This window comes from Hemitrygon akajei, chromosome 7, assembly GCF_048418815.1.
Source record: "Hemitrygon akajei chromosome 7, sHemAka1.3, whole genome shotgun sequence".
NCBI classification, from domain to species: Eukaryota; Metazoa; Chordata; class Chondrichthyes; order Myliobatiformes; family Dasyatidae; genus Hemitrygon; species Hemitrygon akajei.
Window position 1 is genome coordinate 51,345,977 of NC_133130.1, and position 12,299 is coordinate 51,358,275.

General features: G+C 36.5%; 1 protein-coding gene across 1 annotated transcript in view; it reads right to left on the reverse strand.

The window, feature by feature from the left end:
• Positions 1-1,804: 1,804 nt before the first annotated feature.
• Positions 1,805-12,299, reverse strand: part of kctd3 (potassium channel tetramerization domain containing 3) — a 107,009-nt gene continuing 96,514 nt past the window's right edge. Inside the window, exons 11-18 of the mRNA XM_073050839.1 lie at positions 11,317-11,404; positions 10,415-10,531; positions 9,977-10,147; positions 9,251-9,406; positions 8,403-8,499; positions 8,136-8,320; positions 7,236-7,374; positions 1,805-4,330 (exon numbers count right to left, since the gene is read on the reverse strand). Coding sequence (XP_072906940.1) covers positions 3,748-4,330; positions 7,236-7,374; positions 8,136-8,320; positions 8,403-8,499; positions 9,251-9,406; positions 9,977-10,147; positions 10,415-10,531; positions 11,317-11,404 — 1,536 coding nt within the window. The 3' untranslated portion in view covers positions 1,805-3,747. The remainder of the gene's footprint in view (positions 4,331-7,235; positions 7,375-8,135; positions 8,321-8,402; positions 8,500-9,250; positions 9,407-9,976; positions 10,148-10,414; positions 10,532-11,316; positions 11,405-12,299) is intronic.

Sequence of the window (12,299 nt, forward strand, 5' to 3'; positions counted from 1 at the left end):
CAAGAATCTCCCAGTTACGACTGACACAAAATACTTAATTCAGTTCCTCTCCTATTTTTTCATTCCCCATTACTCTGATGTCATTTTCCAGTGATCCAATAGCCACTTTTCCTTCTCTTTTACTCATTTCTTGTTTTTTGGATCCTTTCATATTATTAGCTAACTTACCTTCACATATTTCATTTTTTGGGTATATGTTTTTTTTTATATATGTTGCCTCATCCTTCCTTTAGAATGCTTCTTTTTTGGGATGAATTACTCCTGTGCCCAATTACCCCCCAAAACTCCAGCTTTTGCTGTTCTGCTGCCATTCCGTCTAGTGTCCCCTTCCAATCAACTTTAGCCAGCTCCTCTCATGCCTCTGTAATTCCCTTTACTTCACTGGAATACTGATACATCTGATTTAGCTTCTCCCTCTCAAACTGCAGGGTGACTTCCATCATATTATAATCACTGACTCCTAAGAACCCCTTTACGTTAAGCTCTCTTTAGAAATGAGCCAAAAACAGCAATGAAGTGATGGATCATAAATGGATTACAGAGGTGCTCTCAAGGAAAATTAATGTGGATAAATCCCCAGGGCATGAGAAAGTGGTAGGCTTGGACCTTTTGCTAGGCTAGTGCAGAAATTACAGGAGCTCTAACAGAGGTAGTTCAGACATCTTTTAGCCACAGATAAAGGATTAGAGAATTGGAGAATAGCTAATGTTGTTTAGGAAAGGTCTAAGAATAAGCTGGCAAATTACAGGCCCATGAGCCTGATATTAGTAGTGGGTAAGTTATTCTCAGGGGCTGGATATATAAGTATTGCAATAGACAGGGCCTGATTCGGAATAGTCAACATTGACTGTACTCTTTTCCATTGATGCTGCCTAGCCTGCTGAGTTCCTCCAGCATTTTGTGTGTGTTGAATGAAAGGCAGTGTATGTTTTCTACATAAACTTTAGCAAAACCATTGACAAGGTGCAACATGGGAGGCTGGTCAAGGTGGTTCATTTGCTTGGCATTCAGAATGAGGTAATAAATGGGATGCAAGATTGGCTTCATGGGAGAAGCCCGAGTGGTAGTAGATGGTTGCCTTTCTGACTGGAAGTCTGTGAATAGCAGTGTGCTATTGGTGTTGGGTCCATTGTTTGTCATCTATTATCAATGATCTGGATGATAATGTAGTAAACCGGTGAGGCATTGAGGAGTGAAGTAGAACAGGGACCTGGGAATACAGGTATATAATTCCTTGAAAGTGATGTCACAGGTAGATAGGGTCATAAAGAGATCTTTTGGCATAATGGCCTTCATAAATCAAAAGTATTAAGTATAGGAATTAGGATGTTATGTTGAAATTGTACAAAATATTGGTGAGGCCTAATTTGGAATATTATCTGTAGCTCTGGGGACCTACCAACAAGAAAGATAACAACAGGACTGAAAAAGTACAGCAAATTTACAAGATTTCTGTGACTTGAGGACCTGAATTATAAGGAAAGGTTAAATAGGTTAGGACTTTACTCACTGGGGTACTTCAATCAGAAGGTGGTGCGAATGTGGAATGAGATGCCAGTGGAAATGAGTTTGACTTCAATGTTCAAGAGAAATTCAGATAAGTACATAGATGGGAGGAATAAGGAGGGCTATGATCCAAGTGTGACTTACCCAGATGAGATTAGGCAGAATAACAGTTCGGCTGGACTAGATAGACTGAAGAACTGGTTTCTGTTATTAAAAACCAATCTGTCTCACTTGTGTCTTTCAAAGGATCAAACTTGTATAACTCCATATTGAGAAATGAATACAACACACTCTAATGTTTAAGAAGCTGTGTTTTTAATTTATTATTTCCCTTACCATGGAACATAACATGGAGTGCAAAGGTTACAAAATTCTAGTCAGACAACTTTACATGTACTTATTACATTTCAGCTTGGTCTTATAATAGAAAAAAATTCAAATCCCTCCTGTTTCTGAGAGATTCTGCTAAAGTCAAAGGTCAGAAACCTGATGGTACCAATGTCAAGGAAATCTTTTATATAAAAGAAAACTTTTTTGCAGAATTAGAAATTTGTAATACATTAACTGTAATTTATTTTTATGATATTTTTCCCATTAAGTTTTATTTTACTACAAATACTGAGTTGTTTGCAGTAGAGCTATCCAATCTACTTCCAAAAAACTGTTGAAATGGTTTAGGGACTGTAATGCAACAATCTGTGATACATAAATTTTAAAAGGCCTTTTGAAGTTAGAACTCATGAAATAAATTAACAAGTGTATTCATCTGAGAATTTCTTGTAACCAGCATTTTATCCGCCTCTTTGACATTGATACCATGTTGTTTTTGAGAAATGATACCTTTCCCTGTTGTTGTGACCATGTAATGTAAGCACAGTGCTGATATGCCTTTAAAAATAAGACCACCGTAAGAGGAAGAATTGGTCCAAAGGATTTTGAAATGGGTCAAAATCATCGACTCTGGTAAGGTACAAACTAGAAGTTCTCAATACAAAAATTTGGTGGCTTATTGTGAACAATAGTGATGCAGTGCTGTGTTACAACATAATAGCTCCACGACAGTTTCTTCAGGTTTTTGTACAATATTTTAAGTTTTTACATAATATGGTTTATTGTTTGACAATAGACATGTTTCACTTTAAGGATCAAATTGCTGCCTGGTGGAACTCAATCACTAAACCTCTATCACATTAAAAAGAAACTTAGAAGGCCTCATTCTATTTTGTGCCAGTAATTTGTCCTGCCTCGTCCTTCCAAGGACTTGGAGATTGCATAGAATTTAGATAAGCAGAAGAACTGGCTTTCAATTGAACTATTGAGTACAAGGCCTTCATTACAGCATGATTTAAAAATAGACTAGCCCAATCAACTTATTTGGGAAGAGAGTAATTAAAGATTATGGCTCATACTAATAACCTGTTCCCTTTCCCATAAATCAGAATAATGTTGTTTATGTTGTCATATGGAAGATTATTTCATTAAGATTTCAGACTGACTGGTTTCTTCATCTGCATTCTGTCTACCCAACACAATGTGGTTCTTAAACTTCTACAACCACAATTTTCCTTTTGTATTCTGGCGTTATTGCTAACTTTAGTCAGGGTATCAAATGAAAATGTGCTCAGATGTGTCAAATTATGTAACTGGCTGTAGTACCCATGTTCCATGTAAAAATTAAATATAGTTCATAATATAAACAATGTTTTAGTAATCTTCCTTCTATGTAATATATTTTATTCAAAATCTGCAGCATTTTTGACTTGGGAAATAATCTAAAGAATGTAAATTAATGCATATATACTCACAAGCTGATATCAGCAGCACCCTTGACCTATGTTTGCTCTTTAAAATAAATGTAATCTGAAGCAACTCAAAACCAAGAATGCATAGACGGGAATGGTATTTGCATCACTTCAATATACCTTTTTAAGAACAGACACTTGGTGCAAAAGGTTATATATAAATTAGAGCAGTTTACAATAGAACTCAGCCAACTGAAGGCCCTAACAAGTATACAACAGGCTCAGAGTTGAGGGAGGGAAATCTGTCAGTTTTTGTAACAGTGCTAATGCTAGAATTTAGTGTGCACTCATACAACCATAAACAAGTAATACTGCCAAGAAATAAAATAAAATCTTTAAACTTAATAGTATTTAGTGTACAATTTTGGTGCAAGAGAATACTGTAGCAATAAATGCTCTTGTTAGTTAAAATCTAAACTTCCATTGTAGTGATGATAACTCACAAACTTTGATCCTGACACAAAGCCTCAGTTTTCTTGTGGCGTGGAGATGTGGCCACTTTTGTTGGAGACTGCGAGGCTGTGGTTTGGGGCTCACTTCCTGCTTCAGCACCAACAGAGCATGATGCTAACTGCTGGACTGCAACAGTTTTTTTTCTGCTTAAAAATCCTCCTTCAAATGTACACTTTTTCTTGTTTTCAAACTTATCAATTTCTTCATCCTGCATCTTTTTCCTGAATTCAGTCACACCTTCACCTGCTTTTGGAGTGTCTAGCATCCCATCCAGGCTCCTGCTTCCCCAAGTCTCATTCCCTTGGCTCTTTCGCTCACTAATGATATAGTCTCCAGTTCCAGGTTTCCTTAATTTTGGCTCCCCCTCCAGCTGTATCGAAGACTCGCTTTCAGAACCAGTACTCCCTTTATCTAATATATTTTTATTGAAAGTGAAAGGTTGGAAGTCTCGGTAGCTATGAAAGCTTTCCGTTCGCCTTGCTCTTGCTAGCAGTGGACTCTCCCTGTATGGCCTCACAGAACCATAAGTTGCTGTCTCATGAAATACCTCTGAAGTCTGGAGCTGAAGACTGAGGGATAAAAATTTCAAACAAATCAAGTTACTTCACAAAAGCAAAATTAGTAAGTATTTCACAAATATTACAGAATGTTACAACATCCAACAAAATACTGTTTAATTGACCATTAAAATTCAATTTTTGCATGATTCCTCTGGTCTAACTTTGACTGCTCCAACAAAGATAAATTTAAATTTGTGAAATTCGTATGTTACCCTAAGTAAATACAGTTAAGAGAACAAAAGTAAATATGGACGTGTTTATGATTCGTCCGCAATACACTGAAAACTCCAGTTGAGATATAAAGACATTAATGTCCAAGGTTGTATTTGCTTTGAGTTTAATCTTATTCCTCCTTTTTATAGTTGGGCAAAAACAAGAGCATTTCTATTTTCATCAATGGGTTTGTGCTTTATCATGCAAAATCAATAAATACTTGGAAAATTGGACTCAAGTTAGTTTGAAGTAGAATGAGGATTGAGCTCACAGTTGGAGAACTATGTATTGTTCTGGTCCCAAGACTATAAGAAAGGTGTGATTATACAAGATGGGGTGCAGAAAAGAGTCACCAGTACAGTAGCAGGCATGCAGTGTTTCAGTTACAAGAGTGGATAGACGTGCCTTGTTTGTCCTGGAGTGGCCTGACTGAAATGAATGGTGTGTGTAAGGTAGGTAGTAAGGACCATTTCTACAGCAATGCGCAACACAAGAAGGACAAAAATTTAAAGAGGTAGGAGATTGAATGGTAAACTGAGAATTTTATTTTGCACCCTGGTCGTGGTACAGACAGGTACACTCACAATATTTAAGTGAACACCTGAAATGTTGGGACTGAAAAAGCTATGAGCTACATACAAGAAGTTGGGATGATGCCAAAGGCCTCTTTCCTTGAAGTATGACTCTAGTTGAAAGACATTAGAAAATGTTCTGAAGTTGGATCTACTGAAAAGGCAAATAGCAGATGAAACAAGAAAACAATGATAGAGAGAAGGTCATTAAGTATTCTGATGAAGGGCCTCGTCCCAAAATGTCAACTCTTTATTACTCTCTCGAGATGCTACCTGACTAACTGTGTGTGTGGCATTTCAGTGGGGGGGGGGGGGGGAGTTGAGCATGAGATGATGTACAAAGGAAATGGATTAATTCAATCATATGAACTTTCACTTTATGAAAAAAGTGCGATGTGTGTATATAATGCACAGCTCAGAAAATTAAAAAAAAATAGATTTGCTATTACTGTGACTCTTTGGCTTCTGTTTAAACCAGGGTTTCTCAACTGGGGTTCTGTGAGGGATCATGATTTAAAAAAAATAAACATTGTTTTTTGAACTTTGCCTGACATGTGATGCTAGTGCTCACAGTGATGGGCAGTGACCGAATAGCCCAGTTAGCAATCTCGTTCAAGGTTTTTCAGCCCAGTACTGCAGTGCACAGTTGCACCATGTTTATTTGCTTGAGTCCATTCTCAGTTTTTGACGTGAGATAGGGGAGGCCGTGGATAACTGGTGAAGTGCTGTATTGGGTGGAGGGGAGGATGGTAGGCTGATGAGGAGCATTGAATGGGCTCACCCAACTTGGGTTGTGACATTAGCCCTTCCCTCCCAAATGACCTCCTCCCAACTTCTCCAAGGAAGTGAACAAACCCTACCCCACATAGTAGAAAATTGGAGGAAAATTTTCATTCTAAAGAAGGAATTTTTATGTGCTGCGACTCAGTTGCTGGCCTGCTGCTTTGCCTTTGTTGGAAATGCTATGAAAAGTGGAGTATGTAGGTTATTGTGGTTTTCATATTTTTCTTGTGTTTTTTTTCTTATTTCTTTATTATGCTGCTCCTTTTTAACATTTTATAAAATTGTGTCTAGGGCTGTATTTTTATTCGTATTGCTTTAGCATATGGTTTTTAGTATCTTTCCTATTCAAAATTGTCAATAAATTTTCATGTTGTAAATAGCATTAATCAAAATCAATTTATTTAAATTAAATCCAATTTTGGCTCAAGCAAGTTAGTTAACAGAAATTTATTATATTTGCCTTAAGAGTTTTTAAAATTTATGAGAGGGAAATAACAAGATTAATTTCTAGAAAGGTAAGTTAAGCTTAACTTATCAGTTTTTTTGAGAAAGGTTGACAATTATATTTGGATTATTATATCTACAACTTACGGATCACACTAGCATGAGCTGGTTTAAACTATCAACTCCAAATGGAATTCTAAAAATCAAAGTAATTACAGATGCTAATTAATCCTAGCTGTAGAGAGAAGTAATTAACACCGTTGTCCTGAAATATTAACCATCTCTCCACAGCTACTACTTGGTGTGGAGCTGTGTGTTCCATCATTGTGTGTTATTTTATTGTTCAACAATTCAACATTAATGAAGCTGCTGTTAGGGTAGAAGTTAAATTTCATTTTTGCTTTGAAAACACATTTTCCACTGCATTAAAATTAACTCAAGATCAAAACGATTTTCAGTTTAGAGAAAAAAAATACAGGTTTAAGTGTTAGTAAGCTGATTTGGATTTCATTCAAAAAGAACTTACATTCTCCCACAGTATCCCTAACTATGACAAATTTCAATGAGTCAGGGTTATATGCAATTTATTTTTCCACCCCTGATTATTCCCCAACTCAAACTTTGTGGTGCTTCTAAAAGGTCTATGGAAAATATATAGGTAATAAGTCTAAACTCATTTATTATTATAAAGCGTATATAATGAGAAGGGGAGCAAACCATTGTACAAGAATGTTTCAAAGCCTTTAGCAGAATTGCTGCAGCAGTTTTTTATGACCCTCAAAATTAAAATCAGAGAAAAAAAACCCATTTCTAATGCTCGTTGGAAGTGTCTGTTTTCTTAGAAGAATCAGCTCCTGCTGCTAAAAGCTAGTAAATAAAATAATCTGCTTGATAACTATTACCTTGAGCTTGACTCCCGCAGTTTGGTCTGTTGTACTAGAGAGGCAGCTGGACTGATGTTGGGAGTAACACAGCGGGATGTGCTTAGATCACACTGATCTAGCAACTTCAACAGCTCTTCTTCTGTGGGGCCTCCAACATCTACAATGAAGGATTGATTTTATGAATTTCACTGCAGTTATAAAAAATATATTAAGACTATCTATAGAGTATATTATTTAATTGTAGCCTTGCAATACAATCTGCAATGACAATTTCAGCTATACTCATGAAAAATTATAGCATTTCAACAGCACCGATTCTGAGACCATTATTTACAGAAAATCTTGTACTGTACTGCTGCCACAAAAGATTTCTCAACATGTCTGACAATAAACCTAATTCTGATTCTAGTGACAAAATAATAATGTGCTTTTTAAAATAATGGCTATTTATCTGTTACAGATTTCATTAATGGACAAATGACCTAACTACATGGTTTAAATGATAACTAGCAAGTATACAGCTCAAGAAAGTTCAACAACCTCTTGTCACTAATACAATATTGAACAACTATCATAAATAGCACTTGGGAATTTATTTTTATCAAGCAACATCATACTCCAACTATAGAAGCTAACAAGGTTCTGCAACTTCAATGAAAGACAGGCTTGATTTTTGAAAACAAAATAATTCAAAATCCATTTATCAGGAATCTCTGGTTGTGATGTTAAATTTCGATGGAACTTTCCAATTCCACACTTATCCACTTTTCTCAAGAATGTTGTTTGCTGCCGGTATCTGTAAAGACTAATTTAATTGTTTAAGCAGAGGATTCTAATCTCTGCAGCCAGTATCAACAAATAAGAATTAATCTGCATTCCAAATCTGCACTGACTTTTTTGCAACAGCTTTCATCTTACCTCTCTCTTCCCCTTTGTTTACCATGTCCATGGCAGTTGTCAGGTCCCACATCTGAATACTTCCATTACCATGGCCTGTGAAGAGATACCGCCTTGGTCGAGAACCCATCCGACTAGAACCTTCACATTCTCTCACAGTAAATGCGGTTATTGTCATGCCATCAACTGCCTGGATCTCACAAATCCTGGAACCAAAATAACATTAAGATTTAAAATATAAATCATTCTCCAAAATATAGCAAGAAGTTTATTTTGCTAATGGATTACCTTTTCCCTGTGGAAGATAAACGAACAAACAGCTTATTTGTGACTGGAACAACTTTTTGAATGAAAACTTGTTGATCATCCCTCTCCCCAAAGGGTCCTAAAAACGGTAAAAAAGAATATGAAGCCAAGAAATTTTGCTGCAATAGAAATTTAGAATTTATGTCAGCAGCCTAGAACTACCAGTGTTGAAATAAGTAGCAGTACCAGACTTCTTCCACCATGAGTTGATAATAACTCTGCTCCTTGTTCCTGAAAATCAGACCTGAGCTATGATCTGACACTTGGTAAATTTACAAACAAGAAAAAATCTGCAGATGCTGGAGCAACTCAGCAGGCCAGGCAGCATCTATGGGGGGAAAAAAAAGTACAATCGATGTTTTGGGCCGAAGGATCTCGGTATTTTGTGTATGTTGCTTTGTTAATTTGAATGGGAATTGCAGGACATGATCAAAATGAATTATAATATATATTTGCTACAATCCTAATAATTTTCAAATATCAAAGTTAATTAAAGATCTCTTGAAATATTTATTGATGGTGAAGTTGGAAATGGAGTTCTCAGTATGAACTTTAATGGCAATGGTTTGATCTAACGAACACTTCATCTGTGCTCAACTATTCAGGATACACCTTTCCAGTCCATCAATGCACTTTTAATACAAGACAGGCTTTTGACTGTACAGGTGACAATACTAAACTAATTCTTTTAGGCTAAAGATGCAAATAACAGGCAGAGGTAGAAAAACATTGATAGAACTTGCATTTCGAAGCAACATTTAATATTTAGAGATCCTCAACAATGTTTTTATTTTAGTGTCAATGGATCTATCTCTGATCCAGATATTTACCGATATCATTACCAGCAGCATAACTCCCATGGCTCTCAGTTTCCTCCAGTGAAAGTATTTTGAATGATGCCAGTGGAGTGGACCCTGGTTGTGTGGAAATCATTCCTCTGAATCGAGTGACTGTCCAAGTCCTCACATGGTTGTTATCAGCACATACTGCAAAACCAAGTCCATTTAATAATAAATCACTTTTACCAACAGAAGCAAAATAAAAATGCTTAAAATGGTTTGGGATGAAATAAAAGTTAAACTGCCAATGAGCACACTAAATCAAGTACAAGGTCAAAATACCTATATCCCTTCACATTAACAACCAGAGAACAAAATTTCAATTTTTCTTAAATACATTGAAGGCTTTGACATACACTATTGAAGAATTATTTGTTATTGAGATGATCCTGTTTGATAATGGAGACATTTACATATATACTATGTTCATCAATAAAACAAAGTTGTTGAACTTTATGCTGGAGATTTGTTACATTTTATATGAATGTATACGGTTGCATTTTTAAAATGAATGCACTGTTAAAATAGGAATCAGATTTGAAAAATCAGTCTCTTTATATTTGACATTGCCAAAGGGAAGGAACTTTCTGGAGATAAAAAAAGCTGTTTTCTTAAAATAAAGGAATACTGTGTTCTGTTCTCTATCTTTAGGAAATTAATGTACAAATTATTAGAAATACAGACGTAAACCCCCTCAAATCCAAATAATAAGTTTACCTGAAACCAGATACTTTTCAGACAGCATGATTTTAGTCACTGGGCTACGATGAACTGTGAATGTCTGGAAGAGTTGGGGACCTGACCCGACAGTTTCAGGATGCTGGACTATTACACGTACTGCTCCAGAACTAGTTCCATAAGCAATTTCAATCCAATTTCCACTGACGCCTTTAAGTAAAGTAAAATGCATATGATGACCATGTACTGGATTCAACTCAATTACATCCAAAGTGTAAGTGGAACAATATGCAGTCAGATATAGATTTCTCTTTTCCCTCTTCTCAATAAACATAATCATCTCAGGAAAGCAGATTGCTCAAGCAGCTTCTTAAAAAGAAACAGATATTTTTTACCTCTCATTCTGTGAAAAATACTTGATCACATCACACTATAAACAGTAAAACACAATGGATTGGACACCCGTAACATACATACTTGTTTTGGGAGTGAGGTATACACTTAGTGCAGTTATGGCATCATTGGATGGATCGTGATAAAGTTCAGTAACTAGAAGATCATTATCCTTCATCCTCAGAGGGAATTTTTGCATATCTGCAATGTTGAGAGGAGTTAATAGCATTATTAATGAATAACAATTTAAATGAAAGGTTGGATCAATCAAGGGGTACTTTAATACTCACTGTTCTAGACAATAGAAATGCCATATTATCCCAATCAGAGTACAAACAAAACCTGACTGTCAGACAACCATTACAATGCTTTATCTCTAATGGAGATCAAGTCCTATGAACTTGAACCCCAAGATCCCTCTGACCCTCCACACTGCCAAGAGTCTTGCCATTAATACTATATTCTGCCATCATATTTGACCTACCAAAATGACCACCTCACACTTATCTGGGTTGAACTCCATCTGCCACTTCTCAGCCCAGTTTTTCAACCTATCAATGTCCTGCTGTAACCACTGACAGCCCTCCACACTATCCACAACACCCCCAACCTTTGTGTTATCAGCAAATTTACTAACCCAGCCCTCCACTTCCTCATCCAGGTCATTGATAAAAATCACAAGGAGTAGGGGTCCCAGAACAGATCCCTGAGGCCCACCACTGGTCACCAATCTCCATGCAGAATATGACCTGTCTACAACCACTCTTTGCCTTCTGTGGGCAAGCCAGTTCTGGATCCACAAAGCAATATCCCCTTAGATCCCATGCCTCCTTACTTTCTCAATAAGGATTGCATGGAGTACCTTAACAAATGCCTTAATAAAATTAATTATTCATTATTGAGAGACTGTGCTGTCATCTAATCAAGCAAGTTACCCAGCAGTGGGATTAAGTAACAGAAGACTTTAAATACATAAGATTTCCTACCTATGTAATATATTGATCCATTATTACAGCCCAACAGAAGGAATGTTCCTGCTGTGTCACAGCTTGTGATAGGGACAACTTCCTGTACCTGCAAATTTGAACAGTGAAGTTCAGGTGAAAATTGGATCATAATCTTTTCATCTGGCAAATTTAACTCAAGCAAACAAGAAATTAAAATGTTTTTGATTTATCTAGAGAAAGATAGTATATTTGGTTAGAAAAACCAACCAGAACTAAAGAAAATTAAATTTTGAAGTTACACTACCCAGTGAGCATGCTACCAAACTTCAGAACAAAATCTGCATTTTAATCATGCCGCTTCTCTGGTGGTATTTCACTAGGATACATAATACTTCACATCTGCAGAGCATATGCCTCAATCACTGTGAAAAAATTAAGACTAGCCTCTCCCACAGCATCACTGTCCTGTGGTCCACACAGTGAGCATATAGCAACTGGAAGTGACTTACTGCTCATCTGAAAACTGCATTTACCTGGCACTTAAGCATGTGACCAACTTATAATTAACTTATTATGAAACAGGTCCATGTTGCAAAGGAACCCCAATCTCCCTCTCCTTACTTCCCCACAGCCCAGCAATTTATTTTCTCTTGCATTCTCATTGTCTCTACTTTAGTTCTTTTGTCACTTGCAAAGAGCAATATTCAATAACCAATTAAATAACTAGCCTGACTTTGACTCTATGGATTTTAGCTTCTTCCCACAACACAGAAACATGAAAAATCTACAGAGACTGCATCTGAGATCATGACTGAACCTGGGTTACTGAAGCGTGAGGAAGTAGCACAAACTGCTGCATCATTCTGCCAATTTCCACCCTTTTTTTTTACCTAAAGAAAACAATCCAGTCTAATCAATCCTTTCACTTACAACTGAAACATCCCAGTAAATTCTCCAATCTTAACATTATGCTCAAATCTTCTCTGAACCTTCTCTGGTGCCATCATACCCTTTCTGTATTA